Source organism: Manis pentadactyla, chromosome 2 (assembly GCF_030020395.1).
Source record: "Manis pentadactyla isolate mManPen7 chromosome 2, mManPen7.hap1, whole genome shotgun sequence".
In the NCBI taxonomy this organism is placed as follows: domain Eukaryota; kingdom Metazoa; phylum Chordata; class Mammalia; order Pholidota; family Manidae; genus Manis; species Manis pentadactyla.
The window spans coordinates 129339148-129355949 of NC_080020.1; the positions used below are offsets into that span (position 1 = coordinate 129339148).

At 41.9% G+C, this 16802-nt stretch overlaps 1 protein-coding gene across 3 annotated transcripts in view; it reads right to left on the reverse strand.

Annotated features, from left to right (window-relative positions):
• FBXL7 (F-box and leucine rich repeat protein 7) overlaps positions 1–16802 on the reverse strand; it is a 408357-nt gene that overhangs the window by 292649 nt on the left and 98906 nt on the right. The window contains exons 1-2 of one of the 3 annotated variants that reach the window (XM_057496201.1): positions 11779–11878; positions 9196–9285 (exon numbers count right to left, since the gene is read on the reverse strand). The exons of 1 other annotated variant lie outside the window; for it this stretch is intronic. Coding sequence is in view for 1 of the 2 variants with exons in the window: in XM_036896682.2 (XP_036752577.1) it covers positions 9196–9285 (90 nt within the window). In the remaining variant the exon portion in view is untranslated. Of the gene's footprint in view, positions 1–9195; positions 9286–11778; positions 11879–16802 lie in introns of those variants that run through there. One more of the 3 variants, XM_036896682.2, reaches the window with a different exon arrangement.

A 16802-nucleotide genomic window follows, 5' to 3' on the forward strand; every position in this document is an offset into this window, starting at 1 on the left:
CAAGAATTTGTAATACCTGGTATCATAAATTGATCAAATCAGTATGTACTAATGCCTTAAAAAATATATTTTCTCCAGATCTAACTGTATTAAAAGTGAGCCTACAACAGCAGGAATCCTTTGCTTGATTTCCAGATTTATGTCTTGAATACATTTCCCCACAAAAAGGGCCAAGATGCTTTGGCATGACTGATTCTTCATCATGAACAGAAAAAAAAATAAAAATAAGGGTGGGTCTGGAACATTCTTTTGTAGCCACAAAGCAAGGGTGGTTTTACAGCATGAAGGATGGTGCTGGAAGAACAAAGGAGATGTTTAAAGGTTTTCCACAGAAGAAATTTTGAAAGTCAAGCATCAAAAAGAGAATAATTTTAATGATTGGAACAATGTGAATTTGTAATTAGACTTGAAAGAGAGAAGTTACATAAGTTGCATAAATTAATGTAAGTTCTATAGAATATTATTACATATAACAGAATATAAGCATAACAGAACGCTTACATTTGTTTTAATTGTAACAATGTTACAGCTGGATACTTCAGTTGACTTTTGATGAATCTGTGTATGTCAGGTGACCATAAAGACAACAAATGGACAGTCTCAAAATGCAGTCTTTCACTGATTTCCACAGGAAGCCCATTCCCTCCAAGCATTCTGTAAGTTCAGTAAAGAATGATTAAAGATTTTCAGGGGCACAGGCCAGTCACCACCTTTGTAGCCCCTCCCCGCCGGCAGGCTGGAACATCCGCCCACCTCCACTATCTCTTCCTCCCACCCAGCCCCTTTTTACTCTGCGGGATACACCCCGTGTCTCCTTCCTTTGCAGTTCAGAATCTCTCCACTGTGCAGAGAAATCTGACTGTCTAAAACCCACATCCAAAAACTCACTCAAACACGTGCAGTTATTTGGAAGAACAAATGCCCTTCGATGTACTGGGTGGCCCACCCTACCTTGGAAGGCAGTAGCAGTTATAAACAGCAGAAGCTTCCTTGTTACATTTATAATTATTAACTGTCTTATCAACCTGCTTCCCAAAGACTATACTTCTTATAACAATTCAATCATTTCTTAATGATTATCAATAACGTCTAAATTCCTTGTAACTTATTCCATAATGTGGATTTTCTATGTTTGATAAGTATACAGGATGTAAAGGAACACCCTTTATATAAAATGCTTGTCCCTCATTATTTGTTAATTACCCTAACAGGCTTGGAACGTCTGGAGCTTCCTGAGGAAGTTAGTTTATCCTCAGGAAGTTATTTCCTAGTCAAAGAGGAAGTAAACAGACAAGTTAACCTGGTTTTTAAGGTCAGACTGTATCCATGACTGTAAAGAACAAATATTTCCAATATAAAATTATTCTTTCCTAAAATGTTGGTTCCCAACCTCCTCCACATTCCTTCTTTTCCTTACACATGCTCAGAGGTTGCCCCTTCAGTGTAAAATTAAATAACCCAGAGAAAGGTGGTGGATGCACAGTGTCAGAGTGGGGGCCTGTTTGTCACCAACATCTCTAATCATAAGGGATCTTCTGAAAATCCAGTACAAAGAGTGCAGTCACTCCAGAACCAAAGGATTTAGTGATGTTCAAAGCACTTGGTGAATATATTCAATGTTGCCTGGGAGGGTCTGTTGAGGGGCCTCCGCTTTTTCCCACGTGACCCCAGATGGACTTCTCCAAACCTTTACAGCTGTACACACCACCGTACACCTTCTCCACCCTTCCACCTTCTACCCACACAGCACAAAACCACACACCAGGCATGCTTATCTTCCTTCCTCCCAACCATGGCACTACTTCAGATTACTTGTGGGGACACAGCCCTATCCCATCCCAAATTACTATTTAACCGTTCCACAGTGTTTGTTTCTCCCAGTAATTGCTAAGATTGTGGAAGCAGAGGAACTTGCTATAAAATCATATTCCTTCAGGAGCCAAATAACTAACAGCAATATTGCAAAAAAAAAAAATGATTATTGAAGATAGCAGAGAATGATGGAGACTCAGTGGCTGCAGGGTGCGTGCTCCCCCTAACTCCATTAAATTAAACCCAAAATTACTTTTAAAAATTCTTCAGAGAGAAGGAAACACATCTGAGACTAGAGATCATTCTCTGGACCACCACTATGTGACTGACATACATTTAGAATCCTCCATAAGTGCTTTAACAAACATATTTGAACCTAGATTACATCCTTTAATAAATTCCCATTAAATTAAATTACCAAAATTACTGATAAAAAATTGAGGAATGATCCAAATTTTCATTACAAATACATCTAACTGTACTTAGATGAACCAGAATGTCTATGTCTGAAATATGTCAGTTATTTATTGAGTACCTTTTTGCAAATGACAAAATATAGGCAAAAGAAATAAACAGAATAATATTGCACATGGAACGAGAATACTGAAGATCTAATTTTTTCTCTCTCCCAACTGTAGTTAAAGGCACTGAGAGACTCTAGATGTCTCAATTAAGTATTACTTCAAGATGTCCTTAAATATCAACCCCCTCCTAGAGAGAGACAGAATGAGACCTCATTTCCTTCTGACATTTTTGTCATTCTGGATGTTTCATTTGGAAGATAATTCCCTCAAGAAATTAAACTTGCTCCTTAAGTCTGAGATGTTATTTAAGATTTCAATGTACATTTCCATGCTTACCTGACGATTTTGTGGATACCAAGCTGATGGGCTTTCACAGATAAAACTGGTACTCAGATGCAAATGTGACTTCTTTAATAAATTAGTCATACTGAATCTATAATATGTTCAAATCACCATATGTAATACGTGCAGTTTTTAAAAAGTTACCTAACTTAAACAATTAAACAGTAAAGGATACTTGGTCATGAAGCAGTGAGTTGTTAATTTAATTACCAAAACAGATAAAACTTCAACAGCTAAAACCTTGAAAGGGTTTCCTAAATGACCCTGAAATTTTCAGAGACAGTTAAATTTAAAATGTAATTTTTAATGGCAAAACAAATCTTTATAATAATCAAACATAATCTTCCTCATATACAGAGTACAAGTTCCTAACACCACATTTCTGACTTCAGAATCTCTCCCTTTCCATAAGGTCCTCCAAGTAACTTTCCAGTTCAGATAGATGTCATTTTATAAGTATTTTTAAAGAGATTTTTTTAGAGTCATTTTCTTTATCAAGTTCTTTACTTTTTATTCCTCTTCCTATCTGTTTTTTATTCTATTTTCTCATGTCATTGATTTTCATTCAATTGTAATAAACTGTTTCAAGGTATAGTCTTCCAAGGCACATGCTCCAAGATTGCTGTCTTCCATTTGTGTACATTTCCAATTAAACAATAATTCCATGGTTCAACTTTAAAGGGAAAAGAAGCAATATATTTATCCAGTACTTCTATATTATATACATTGAAGACCCTATATTATGACTAACTTAAATATCATTCAAACCCTAAGTCTGTCGGTTGCAATATGTAAAGGGCACAGTTATGAAAACCTGCAAACTAACCCTTCAGCAGTTTAGTATAAAGGCAGCATGGAATATTGCCTTTTGCGTTCTATAACTAAGGATTTAAAGTCAATTTTTGGACTCTACATGGACCACAAATATGTTTCCACTATAGGATAGGCAATCTAGACACAATTGTAAGTTGGCATTTGAAAAGGTACTTCTCATAAGCAGTTTCAAAATATACTTTGATATAAACCTATAAAAATGGTTAGTACGAAATTCTCAGCAGTTTGCATGTCAATTACAAAATAAGCATTAGGAATAAATCTTAGAACTCTGAGCTCATAGCCTATCTTTGCCTTTTACTAATTTTACATGACTTTGGGGCACACTGATTCTTTCCGTCTCTTTATTTTCTTCTGCCAAATGAAAACATTTATCTCTGCTTCTCAAGAGCAGTGTGACAACGAAACAAAGTTGAATGCAATAATGCTCATGAAAGCACCAGGGGGAGCATGAAATAATAAGTGTCCCAAAAAAGTTTGTTGAATTTTGGGGGGAAACAGAACCTACCTGGAGTAAAAGCATCATTGTTCTCTTCCTGAATGATTCATGTGAATGTGGTTTGAGGAGTACACTCATGAAGCAGAGAGAAGATAATTTAAGGAAGACAAAGAGAATAAAAACAAAGCCAGATGTTTGGGTGTTTTCAAAATAACCCTATTTAGAATTGCTCTAATTTGGGCACTGAAAACATGAGAACCCATAGCTGTATAAACTGGTGATTTTAGGTTCCATGGAAAGAATAACACTACACATTTTTTAAATCTACTCACTTCACATGGCTCAAATGAAACATTCTAAAATGAACTTCTTTCAAGGAGGTAATTAAATAAGCAATTTCATGAAGCAGTATCAAGCAAATCTATTGCATGTCTATCGTATAATCATGAGCTGACTCATAGGCCATGTTTCCATCTCCAGGCAGGAAGCTGACCTAGTCAAGTAGGTCGAGATACCTTTGCCATATGAAGCAGACTGTCCTTACCCACTGCAAGACCTGGTTTATTCAGGCTTCACAATCTTTCTCAAACTTTTCTGAACAGTCTGCTCAGCTCTGCAACCAGCTCAAAATAGGCAGCAGCTTTGTGCTCAGAAAACAACAGCTTTTTTTAAAGGTTATGCTGTTCTCTAATTTGATCATCTCCTACCAAAACGATACTGTGTCCAACTCCTGCTTGACAATTAGGTGTGTAATCTGAAGCAAATCTTCTCTGTGCCACAGGTATTTATTTGTATATTAGATTAGAAAAATATGTGTTTTTTGTTAGAAAAGTGCCAAAGCCTTTTGTAGCTCTAAAGATCCTATGATTCCATGACCAGCCTGATGATCAACATTGATAAACAGCCATCACACCTATAAATTATGTCATCAGTTAGCTCGGTGCTGAACTTGAGTATGTTTAAAGAGCAGCTGGATAAAGCTAATACTTCATCAGCCAATTACACTGGCCTTCAAACTTACTGCCCACCTTCCCCCAGCCCCAGAGGAGGCTGAGTTGTTGAGATGCCACTCTTAAAGCTGCATTCTCATACCCGCTGTTCTGTGAAGGAAACCCAAGCCCAGCTTACTACTTCTAGGAAGCCTCTTTCTAATCTAGCCCAATCCAGCTGATTCTGCCCGAGGCTGGTTGCTGTATGCTCTATTCCAACCATGGCCTGGACATACTTTCACAGCTGAAGGTCAAAGGCCATTCTTCCCAGCACAAGAGCAAACATACTGCGGATGACAAAGACTGAAAAAAAGTGTAAGAGAAAGAACAGCAACACAACTGGAAAGAATTAGATTGCGGCTTACAATGTTGGAATGCAGATTTTGTAGGGAAAAATGGAAAATTTCCAGCTTTCTACACTTGAACTCAAACCCCCTACAGTGTCAGCAAATCAGGAACTTAAACTGTCATAAGAAATATAATGGGTTTTAAAGAAAGCCTGTACCACTTATCACAGAGAAAGCACTGCATGCAGGCTGCCAATTCCTTAAGTGGGGTGTGGCTTTAGAGTCACAAAATTAAGATGCATGAAACTTTCACATGAGGCTTTGGACCAGAGCACTACCATCAGGTTAAAAAAGAGCATAAACCAAATTGCATCACCTTCTGTGCCCAGCACACTTAGAGGAACTGCCTTATGACCCAAAGTGGATTAGCTAGAACATTAGAGAGCAAGGATCTAAGTCCTCAGCAGAGAAACAGACTTGTTACAGTGACTAAATGTAAATGGTTCCACCATTCAGGTTGGGTGCTAAAATACTTAAAATCTGAGCTGAGGTTAGAGACTCTCCAGGAAAAGCCAAAAATAAAAATCGGGGAATCCTGAGGGTCTATCATCTCTCATGTCTTCCAGAGCTTCATGGTGGAATATGTCGGAAGATGAGTCAACTCTGAGCAGGCACCACACGCTGGGCTGTGAACGCTACTAGTCCAGGGGCTCGGCAAGGTAAGTCAAGCCACTTCTGGCCCCAAAGCCAGCGCCTCTCAGAAGAAGCTCGTAGCCAGCTGCCCTGCACTTTGTCCTGGCCAAGACTCACCTTCCTAACAGATCTTCTCACCCCTTCATGACCCCTTCCCAGAGGTGGGAGGCAACCTTTTCAAAGAAGAGTTTGTGATGATTTCCATACGAGTCTGAAGGGCATGCAGAAGCCACAGTTTCCCACCCATGTTCATGTATACAATTCAGTCATTTTTAGTACATTTATTGAGCTATGCAGCTATTACCACAATCCAATTTTAGAACAGTGTCATCTCCCACTAAGATCCCACTAAAAATGTCTGTTTACCATGTCCATTCCCACCACCAGCCCCAGGCTAGTGTGTGTTCTAAGTGCCCTGCCCTTCTTCCCTCAAGCCCCATGTCTTCAATTTATATGCCAGCATACACTGCACAGAGTGCTTAGCTACATGGTTCCTGGTAAGAAATGATGCCTGTGCTTTTAGCGGTTTTGCAGAGGTGGGACCCAAGTGCGTACGGACGTGCACACACACTTGCCACCAACTAGGAAACCAATGTAGACATAGTACCTTCCCATCCAGCCACCAGGGAGAAGTCCAACACTGCTCCACAATGCTTTCAACCCATCTATCATAGGTATGGTCATGGCTTCCAAAGGCTGCAGGAAAATTGGCTATTATTCTTCACAACATACATCTTTTTTAGAAATCAGTATCATTCAGACATTTAAACTGGGGATCCTGCCAGTGCTTCTTGAAGAGGGTACCCATGAATTCAAAGGTAAAAAATCCTAAGAAGATCAAGGAACTGTAGAAAATAACTATAATCAAACAGCTTCTGGAAAGCCAGTTACACCACTCACCTGGTATTTTCTTAAGGGCAAAGTATAAAACGTAGTCCTAGAAGTAGATGGGAAGAGAATCAGAGAAGCATTTCTAAATCTGCTCCTGTGCAGCATGTGTCAGAAATTGGTGCCCACTGTCTGTCGCTTTGCCAGCATGTTGCTTACTGTGGCTACTTACATGTTTTCCCATAGGAGGAATTGCGCACTCCATCAGGTAAGTCCACCCAATGGGTGTCAGAGAATGCGACACACTAATGGTCATTCTGAGAGGAGGACCAGGACTCTGATGCCCGTGCACTGAGAAAACTAGCACTGGCTATTGTGCTTCCATCCTGAGGACCAGGCTGATAATAACATCATGCTGTAGCCAACATCCCTGAACTATATTTTAATGTAAATAGTACCCACCCTTTTCTTTCATCTTTTTTAAGTTTCATTGATTAAAAGACAGTAGCAAAAAATGGATTCATATGTATAAATAGCAACACTGTTTAACTTTTCAGAAATGCAAAAAAAATGAGCAATATCTTCTGTAGGAAAGGGCTTTTCCACTGAAGAGAGTGGGAAAAATTCCATACTAGTTTAGTGCAGTTGCTAAAGATTCTGTTTCATATGAACATCGTATTTTCCAATTTTTTTCTCTGATTTTACCCACAATGAAAGAAAATGCATTGTCACAAAAATGCATAAAACATTGGCTGGGTTTGCACAAAAAGAATCTTCCTAAGGAAAAGGTAGAATAAAAAGAACATTTTAAGTCCCTATAGAGTGTTCTGAAGCATAAGAGACAGACATTTTTAAATGCATGAAGTCTCATTGTCCCTTTCCCACCCCTGTAACAGAGCTCATGTAACTGTATTTTATATTTTTGAAAAGAAGAAAAAAATAATGAGAACTTAAATCAATACAGGGGAACACAGAGGGATTATTTAACATACTTTTAACTTTCTATTTCCACAGCCATTCAAATTAGACAAATGCCTGTGACAAGGGGGACTCTAAAATCATGGTGGAAAGAAGTGACTGATACAAAACGTACATTTCTGCTTAGACAGGATCATAAGTAAATCAAATTGAAGTGATTTCCACTCTGGCTCCTAAGAATGGAAGCCTCAAAAGCCAACGTCTAGAATCAATTTACCCAATTTGTGCATTACCTTAACTGAATTTCAAGAATGATCTAATGCCCATATTTGAATTAACAGCAGGAAATTAAAACTGGATTGCTAACTGGTGCTTTGCTGCACTGAAAACACCCTCATCTGCCTTACAATGCCAGTAACACAACACTAAGGCATTAAACAAAAGGGAATAGAATCCAGCTGTGAAAGCTGTTTATGTGTCAGTCTGGGGATAATTGACCCAATGGGAAGATATACACAGCAGAGATAAACCATCAGCATTAATGCACGAACAGTAATACAGATCAAGAGCAACCGAACAACTGAGATGACCAACATCAGGCCATGTGCATGTTTCCCAACGCTACAAGCAGCAGAAATTGAGCCTCTGACACAACACGAAGACTGGAAATGCGCTTCCACTATACCCTGTGCACTTTAGGAAAGCAGGCATACAAAAATCAGCTGGCACCTCGTGGTGCTTATCAACATAAATGGCACTGATGTCTTACACCGGACCTTCACGCAAGGATTACTTCAGAAAGGACTCTTCTTCAGAAAGGAAGTCATTTCTTTGTGTTTAACCTTAAAATAAAAGGAGCTGATTCCATAATGTGGTCAACTTCCCACTAAGTAAGCACCACAGACAATGATTTCCACACTCAAACAAGTAAGTAGTTACTCAAAAGCTCCTCAAATATTGAGGAGCAGCTGAATTCCAACATGTATTACTACAGAGAGTGAATTCTTTATCAAGAATATCAAGGCAATCAATTAGTGTCCTGAGGGACTTTTCACTTAGTTGTTACATAATCAAACCTCTTTACCTGCTCCAGAATATTGATTAGTTCACATTCTACCTATCACCTGACTGACTCTCCCAGTGTCAAAACCCTGAGTCCCAGGGTGTGCCTATTTTGAAAGTTCTTGCAGGAACTTCCAATTGCAGCACAAGGGTTTTACAACCATAATGTTTTCCATACTGGCAAACAAGATATATCATATCCTAAAGGCTTCCCAAAAGTCAGCCTGTTACAAAATTATAGCATTTGCCTTAAAATCAACACACTGAAATGCCATCGAAGCAATGTCAGTGAACAATGACAGCAGCACAACAGAAAAAAACTTGGGAAACCCTCTGCGCTCTCATTTTCAGGACTCGCATCTGCTCCCACTCAGCAGAACAGAACTGAGACTCACACATTTTCTTTGTCTTCCAAAAATAGCCATCACTGAGAAGAGAGGGAAAGAGAATGAAGACCAGATGCCTACCTTCGCTAGTAGCCACATTCTTCTGGGCTTGGGTCGGCGTGTGATCTGTACTTGAACTCACGTCAGATGAGATGCTTGAGCTGCCTTTGCCTAGAGAAACAGGAATGAGCAGGTTTTGAGTTTTGTCATTTCAGAACTGGACCGTGCCTTCCACTCTGTCTCATACAAAAGCCATATTGCTTGCTTCCAAGAAAAGAAGTCATACTACCAGAATGGAGTTTATTAGGTTTCTTGCTTTATGCATTAAATATCTGACCCATGTTAGAGTAGAACTAAGACCCTAATATAATATGGCTGGACTATAAACTCAGACAAGATTAGAAAACATATGATAACCAAATCTCATTTTGGCATACAAGGGGATAAGAAAGTACATGTGGGAAAGACATCGACCATATTAGTTTTTTATTTGCAACTATATAATATACATTTCCCCGGAAAGGACAAAAGCAAATTTAAGAATGAGGCATTACCCAAGGAAATGAGCCTACTGGCTCCAAAGAGCTGTATCACCTTAAAAAACAAATTCCCTGATTTAATAGGTGTTCTTTAAAAACCATAACAAAGCAAACAAAAAAACTACCTTTTTCTAATGCAGTATTTCTCAACTGGGGGTGATTTTTCCCCCAAGGGGACATTTGGTAAAGTCTGGTATCATTTTTAGCTGTCACAACCGGTAAGGGATTGTTGCTGGCATTCAGGAGAGGCCAGGGATGCTGCAGAACACACGACAATGCACAGGACAGGACCCCGCCACAAGAATTACCCAGCCCAGAATTATCCAGGCCCAAATGTTCACAGGGCCAAGGCTGAGAAACCTGGTCTGAAAGATATTACCTTGGCGAAAAGCTGAGTTTCTACTCTTCTCACTTTTAATATGAACATACACATTAATATTGCTAATGTTCTCCAAACGTCACAGGAGAGTCTACAAATATGATCCATGCTCACTGCCTTGGGAGGAAAGTGTCCATGGCCGTGATGAGTAGAATTCTAAGAGGGTGAATTATCTTTTCAGAACCACCGTAGACTGTGTCCCCTCAAATTCATATCTTAAAACGTAATCCTCAGTGTAATTGTATTAGGGGTGATTAGCCTATGGTAGGGGATTAGGTCATAAGGTTGGAGTGCTCAAGAATGGAATGAGAGCCCTTACAGAAGAGACCCCACAGAGCTCCTCCGCCCCTTCCACCATTCAGGGACACAGGGAAGACACAATAGTCTATGAACTAGAAATCTCACCTTGATCTTGGACTTTTCAGTCCCTAGCACTGTTGACAATTTCTGTTGCTATAAGCCTCCCAGATCTGTGGTATTTTGTTGCAGCAGCCTGAACAGGCTAAGTCACCATCCAAGCCCTTGGTAATCTGTTCCCTTTGAATGTGGGCAGAACCTATAACTCACCTTGAAGCAAAATACGGCAACGGTGGGGAACATTGCAGAATTCTCTAATGAGCTGACTTTCATCAAAAAGGAGATTATCTTGGCTGGACCTGACCTAAATAAGTACCTTTCAAGAGTCTAGGGGACAAAGACCCTTCTGGATGGCCTTGAAGAAGCAAGTCACCTTGAGTTCTACATTTTGGAAGGCAGTGAATCTGCCCAACACCCATGAGAGCAGGGAAGGGGACCTGAACCTCAGATGAAAGCAAGCCAGGGCCAACAGCTTGGTTAGAGTTCTGAAACCCTTAACAAAACCCCCAGCTCAGGCATGCCCAGAATGCTGACCCAGGAACCTGTAAGGTAAGAAAGGTGCCTTGGGATAGGTGCTGCTGAACCTGCAGCAATCTTTTATGTGGCAAGAGAAAGCTAATCAACCAACCCTATCACAAATGAACTCTTTCTGCTCTGCAAGTTACGATGCAGCTGAAAAATACTTCTGTCTAGCCAATGGGTTTCAGCCCAGTACAAGTTCACTATGGATTAAGACTGAAAAATTACAGTAGAACACTTTTGAGGTGAAAGGGTTTATACCCAACTTTATCCCCACAGTGGCAGGTCAATCACTAGAAATCTGTTCACTCAGAGCGAATCTGCAGGCAGCAAACCAGTCTCTGCCTCTGGGCCTCTCTGCCCCTGCAGCCGTCTCAGTTTCTGTCCTCAGCGCTGCCACCACTCTAGTCTCTGCTCTCCTGCAGCCATGCAGCAGCTGTGCCACCGTGTTGCCCAGAGCACTGGGTGGAGCTGTTCATATAGAGTCAATTATAGAGTCAATAACAACATATTGCCCACACATGTTAGGGAGCAAGCCGACCAGGGCCAGGTGATAATCCTGGCCACAGGAACCTTCACTTCATTCACACTCCACCCCTCCAGGATTTTCGCCTCTCAATCTACGTGCCCTCAATCTTCCGCAATGGTCCCTGTGCGAGGAAGCTGAAACACTGTAACCGAATTCCATAGTAATAATAACAACAGAGGCTATGACAATATACAAATAACAAAAATTACAACAAATTATAATAACCCTCAAGCTTGAGGAGCTCCATTGCCACCCACAAAGTGGTCATTCTGGCTGTATTCAAACCAGTTCTACTCAAATGAGTTAACCAAAGGACCATAGGTGGGCCTTACAATACCCACCTCTTCCAGCCTCTCCAGAAGAAAGTCTTGCAGACACACAGGCCAGTCTTGTCACTTTGTCTCTGGCCTCTGCTTCATTGTCCCCAGTGACCAGAGCCACTGCTCCGGTCTCAGTTGTTGCCACAGCTCCAGTAAGAGTCTATTTGACTTTCCATCCAATTTCTGTCTGCTCCTGCCTTTATCAAATCAACCCACATCTGGGTCCTCGTGACCTTCACTGAGCCCTTTAAATTCTTCCTTGGAGTAGCAGACGGCATTTCCTTTTGTGCTTTTATTGCTTGAGCCTGAGGACAGGAGCAGAGCATAGAGTGCTCCACCCCCTGGGGAGGGGGCTGCACCTCTCCTGGAGGAAACCACAGTTGCCAAGCCTTTTTCTTTTGGGTTTTCCACCAGCTTTCATCTGTGTGGGGTTTCAACCAAGGAGAGGCTGATGCCTCCGGCACCAGCCAGTCCTCCACCCCCACCTGTTCGTCAAACCTCCTCTCCTCCATTTCTGGAGCTGACGGCTCCACTACATCTTTCACCTGCCCTACAACACGTGGCAGCCTGCACTCTCGTGCTGCTTCTTCTCAGGCTGCTGCTCCTTCTCGTGCTCCTTCCTCTCGGGCCACCACATCCTTTACCATTTCCACAGCACCTCATAGTGATGCCATTTCAGTCAGCAACAAATTTTTACCTCCTCAATGGCACCTCACAGCTCACACTCTTGTGCTGCCTCTTCTCATGCTTTTTGCAGGAAGACGTCTTTTTCCCTTATGGCCTTCCTCAATATTGTGAGAAAAAAACTCCCCAGTGTTTCTGCTGCTCATGGGCACTCTGTTTCTCTAAGGAATTCCCTATTTTGCTGAGGGCCGACTTTACTGCCTCATGTACTGCCTCCACCCCTTCCCAGTCTTGGGGTGGGGCCCAGTCCTCCAGGAGGCAGGCCACATCGAACCACACGCCCACTGGAGGATACTCGAATGTCTCCCCATCCATAGAGGCAGCTTGTGGAAACACTCCTCCCATGAGGGCAGCCTGTTCTGTTCCTCAGTCAACAATGACTCCTGCCGACTTTTGCCAACTGTCTTGCCAATGGGTTTCAGCCCTGGGCAAGTTCACTATGGATTCAGTGAGACGAAGGAATGACAATGGAATGCTCTTGGGGTGAAAGGGTTTATACCCAACTTTATTCCCATGGCGGCAGGTCAATCACTAGAGTGAGTCTGCATGAAGCAAGCCAGTCTCTGCCTCTGGGCCTCCCCATCCCCGCAGCTGTCTCAGTCTCTGTCCTTGGTGCTGCCACCACTCCAGTCTCCGCTCTCCTGAAGCCTTGCAGCCCAGAGCACTGATTGGAGCTCTCTATATAGAGTCAATAACAATGTATTGCTCACATGTGCATAGTGACCTAGCCAACCAGGGCCAGGTGAGAATCCTGCCCACAGGAACCTTCACTTTATCCACAACTTCCCCAGCAGTCTTCCTTGTGCAGCGGTATGTACCCCAATTAGGTGAAGTGAGCTTACAGTCTAAATAAAGAGTAGAAAAGTGCTAATGGGCCAAGATGCCTTATAAGGAGCTTCAGGGATTGGTTTGTAGATGTGGTGAGTAATGGAACAATCCAAGTTTGTGGGGGGCAGCACCTGAGCAGGGAAGGCAAATGGCTATTGCTTCCTCTCACCACTGTCCATTCGCACCTGCTCCCTCAGAGTTAGCCAGGACAGTGCAGTCAGTCTCCATTCATTTGCGCCTTGCCCACTTTGGTGGCCTGGCAGGGAACTACCTCATGCTGTTCCCCTTCAGAAGGGGTTGACATGGTGGACCAGGCACCTAGTTAGAAGCACGTCAACCTGGGCTCTGACCTCAGTCTGCTGCTCCCTTGCTTTTTGACCCTGGACATTCGCTTTTCTGCTGAGAAGCTCAGTGTCCACATATGGCAGGGGAGATGGCTGGACACAGTGACTCTTAGCAGCTCAAAGTGTCCAATTCTGAGTCCATTACAGTACTTCTCAAGGCTGAGTAATGCAAACATACCATTTAATATGGCACAAAGCATTATTTTGCACCAGTAATACACAGACTTTTATTATTTTTAGTATATTATTACTTAGCAATGCACAAATGGAATAAAAGAAATAAACTCCACATGCTTCAACTCTACCTGGTCAACAATAAGATGAAAACAAAATAACAAATTGTACACAGAAACAATAAAGCCCACAAAAATTCAAATTAACAGCACTAATTTAATGTGGTAAATGATGCTATTTTGCCGAGATTAAATTGCCTTTCAAAACATAAATACAGTACCAGCTGCCAAAGCCAATGTCCCAGTTTGGGCATGTCTGTGGTACCCTGGCCCTGTGAGGACTTAGCCTGCCCACCAGCTTCCTCCTATAACAGGATGACGCACTATTTGGCCTTCACTTGGTCTGACTTTTTAAAGTCTGTTCTTCTTATTCATTATCATTCAAGTTTTCTGAGGCTTCTCTTCTTTTATTCCTTATCAGCCCATAACCATGGAAGCAGAGTTCTTTCCTTAAAAGACAGGTACAAACCTAGACAATGATATCTTGTGGCAGGACTCTGTAATAAAGGGGAACCAGTATGCAATTACTTATTATTTTTAAGATTATCAAAATGAAAGCACAAAATAAAATCACAAACAGAGGTGAGAACATGTATGCAAACCCCTCAGAGGACCACAAACTACAATTTAAGAGATGCTGGTCCACGTGTGTAGTGAGCTGACTGGCCAGGGCCGGGTGAGAGTCCTGGCCACAGGAACCTTCATTGTATCCCCAGGGTCCCACAGAAGGAAGCCCTCAGTGACAGGCCCCTCGCCCACTCCCCCCGGCCTCTCAGCCTCTGTCCCTCTCCTCCTCTCTTCTGCTCCCCGGCCTCCAACTTCTCTCTGGAGCCACCTGCTCACTCTCTTCCAGCCCTTCCAGGAATTCCCTCAGACCTGCTGTGGATGAAATGGGGGCTCCTGTGGCCAGGATTCTCACCTGGCCCTGGTGGACTGGCTCACTGCACACCTGTGGGCGATACATGGCTGTTGACTCTATAAAAATAGCTCTGCCCAGTGCTCTGGGCGCTACATGGTGGCAGGGCTGCAGGGCTGCAAGGCTGCAGGAGAGCAGAGCAGAGGCTGGAGTGGTGGCAGTACCAAGGACAGAGGCCCAGAGGACGGCTGTGAGGACAGAGGGGCCCAGAGGATGGCTGTGAGGACAGACAGGCCTAGAGGCACAGACTGGCTTGCTGCATGCAGACTCGCTCTGAGTGGGTGGGATTCTAGTGACTGACCTGCCACCTGGAAATAAAGTTGGGTATAACCCTTTCACCCCCTAAAAAAAAAAAAAAAAAAAAAAAGAGAGAGATGCTGGTCAAATTAGGGAAACAAATTATGTCATCAGTGATATTTATAGTAATAGCTTCCATTGACCATGTATGTGTGTTGTGTACTCCAGCAAACATTTTAGATGCTTCATCAAATATTCACTATGCCCTATGGCTGTATTCTTCAATCATTTTTTCATTGTTGCCTGCCTCCAAGGAAACTTTTTGGACGTTTTTCCCCTAATCATTCCCCAAATGAAACTGTCATACCACAGATACTCTGTATTATCTGTTACATGCTGTATGCATACATCTGCTTTTTTACATAAAGCAAAAAGAATTTTTATCCCCAAGAACCAACTTTTGTCCCTTTAGGGGTAATATCACCCTCACTGAGAATTTATGCCCTTTGATAAGTAAAACATTTTCAAACATCTGAGTATTTAATGAATTAAGTAATTAAGGAAAGACAGATAAGAGAGACATACATACAGTCCATTCTTATTATTCATGGCAGTTATGTTCTATAAAGTCACCCCCAACTTGGAACAGACAATGCAAAACCTCATGCTCCAAAGGAAAAGAAAGGGTTAGGTGTCTGAGAGCTTCTGGTCACAACACTTTCGTCAATTCACCAGTACAAAGCCCTGCTTTATGTGTGTTTCTCTTTAAACCCACTTCATTTAATATATGACATTGATTCATTAATGTTGAACTCAAGACCAACAGCACTGTAACTAAGCTTATGTGATGCTTACCTAGCACACGTCAGGCACCTCACAGACTCCCTGCACTTAGGAATACTAGACAGTTCTTCAGTGGTAGCTCAGGGGCCACTTTAAATAGTGGAATTAGCAATAAAAGCAAAAAATACACGAAAAACACAGCACAAAACAGACCTCAAGGCCACTTACAGTATGAGAGCTAAAACAAGAAGGCCAAGCATCCTCTGCTCAGACTCAGCTGGGAATGCACACTCAGGGTGACTCAAATTTTTTACCGCTCTGCTCATGTCTACAAATGTCCGTGAAAGCAGCACAAACATGGATTTTGGGTTACGTATAAATCTTAGTGAGTGGGCAAATTTCACAAAAATGGAATCCACATCTAGTGAGGATCGACTATAGATCATCTTGTATTAGATACATTTCACAGCTGGTAACCAGCACATGCATGTGGACTGCGGCCTGTGCTGGATGTTCAGGAGGCCAGAGCCTGTATCCAGATTTGCCATTTACAAGTGTTGGCAAATTGATAATTTATTAATTCATGGTATATAAAACTCTGTTTTAGTTCTTCAACTATATACAGGCTAAGGGGGGATCAATCCCTGCCTCATAGGATTGTTTTGAGAATTAAGTAAAATAATTCAGATTGGCACTTAGGAAACACTCAATAAGCCGTAGAACAATGGGGTTCCTCTTTTGGATACTGTTAAAAGTGTTCTTCTCTGCCATGCTTCTCGAAGCATAATCATCTTCCCTGTGAGTTCAAACAGACGGGGAGAAGGTGTATGTGTCAGGGAAGGGAGAGGCTTACAGGAGAAATGTTACAGGAGGAGCTCAGAAACAAAAAACAAGGTGATGCTCAGCTTCTAACAGTCAAAACCAGAAATCGGCAGAATGACAATTTTTTCAAGCCAAGCTATTATTGTCTTAGGAATGGGCTGCCTACATTTTCTCACATTCAAACAATGTTTGATTAAA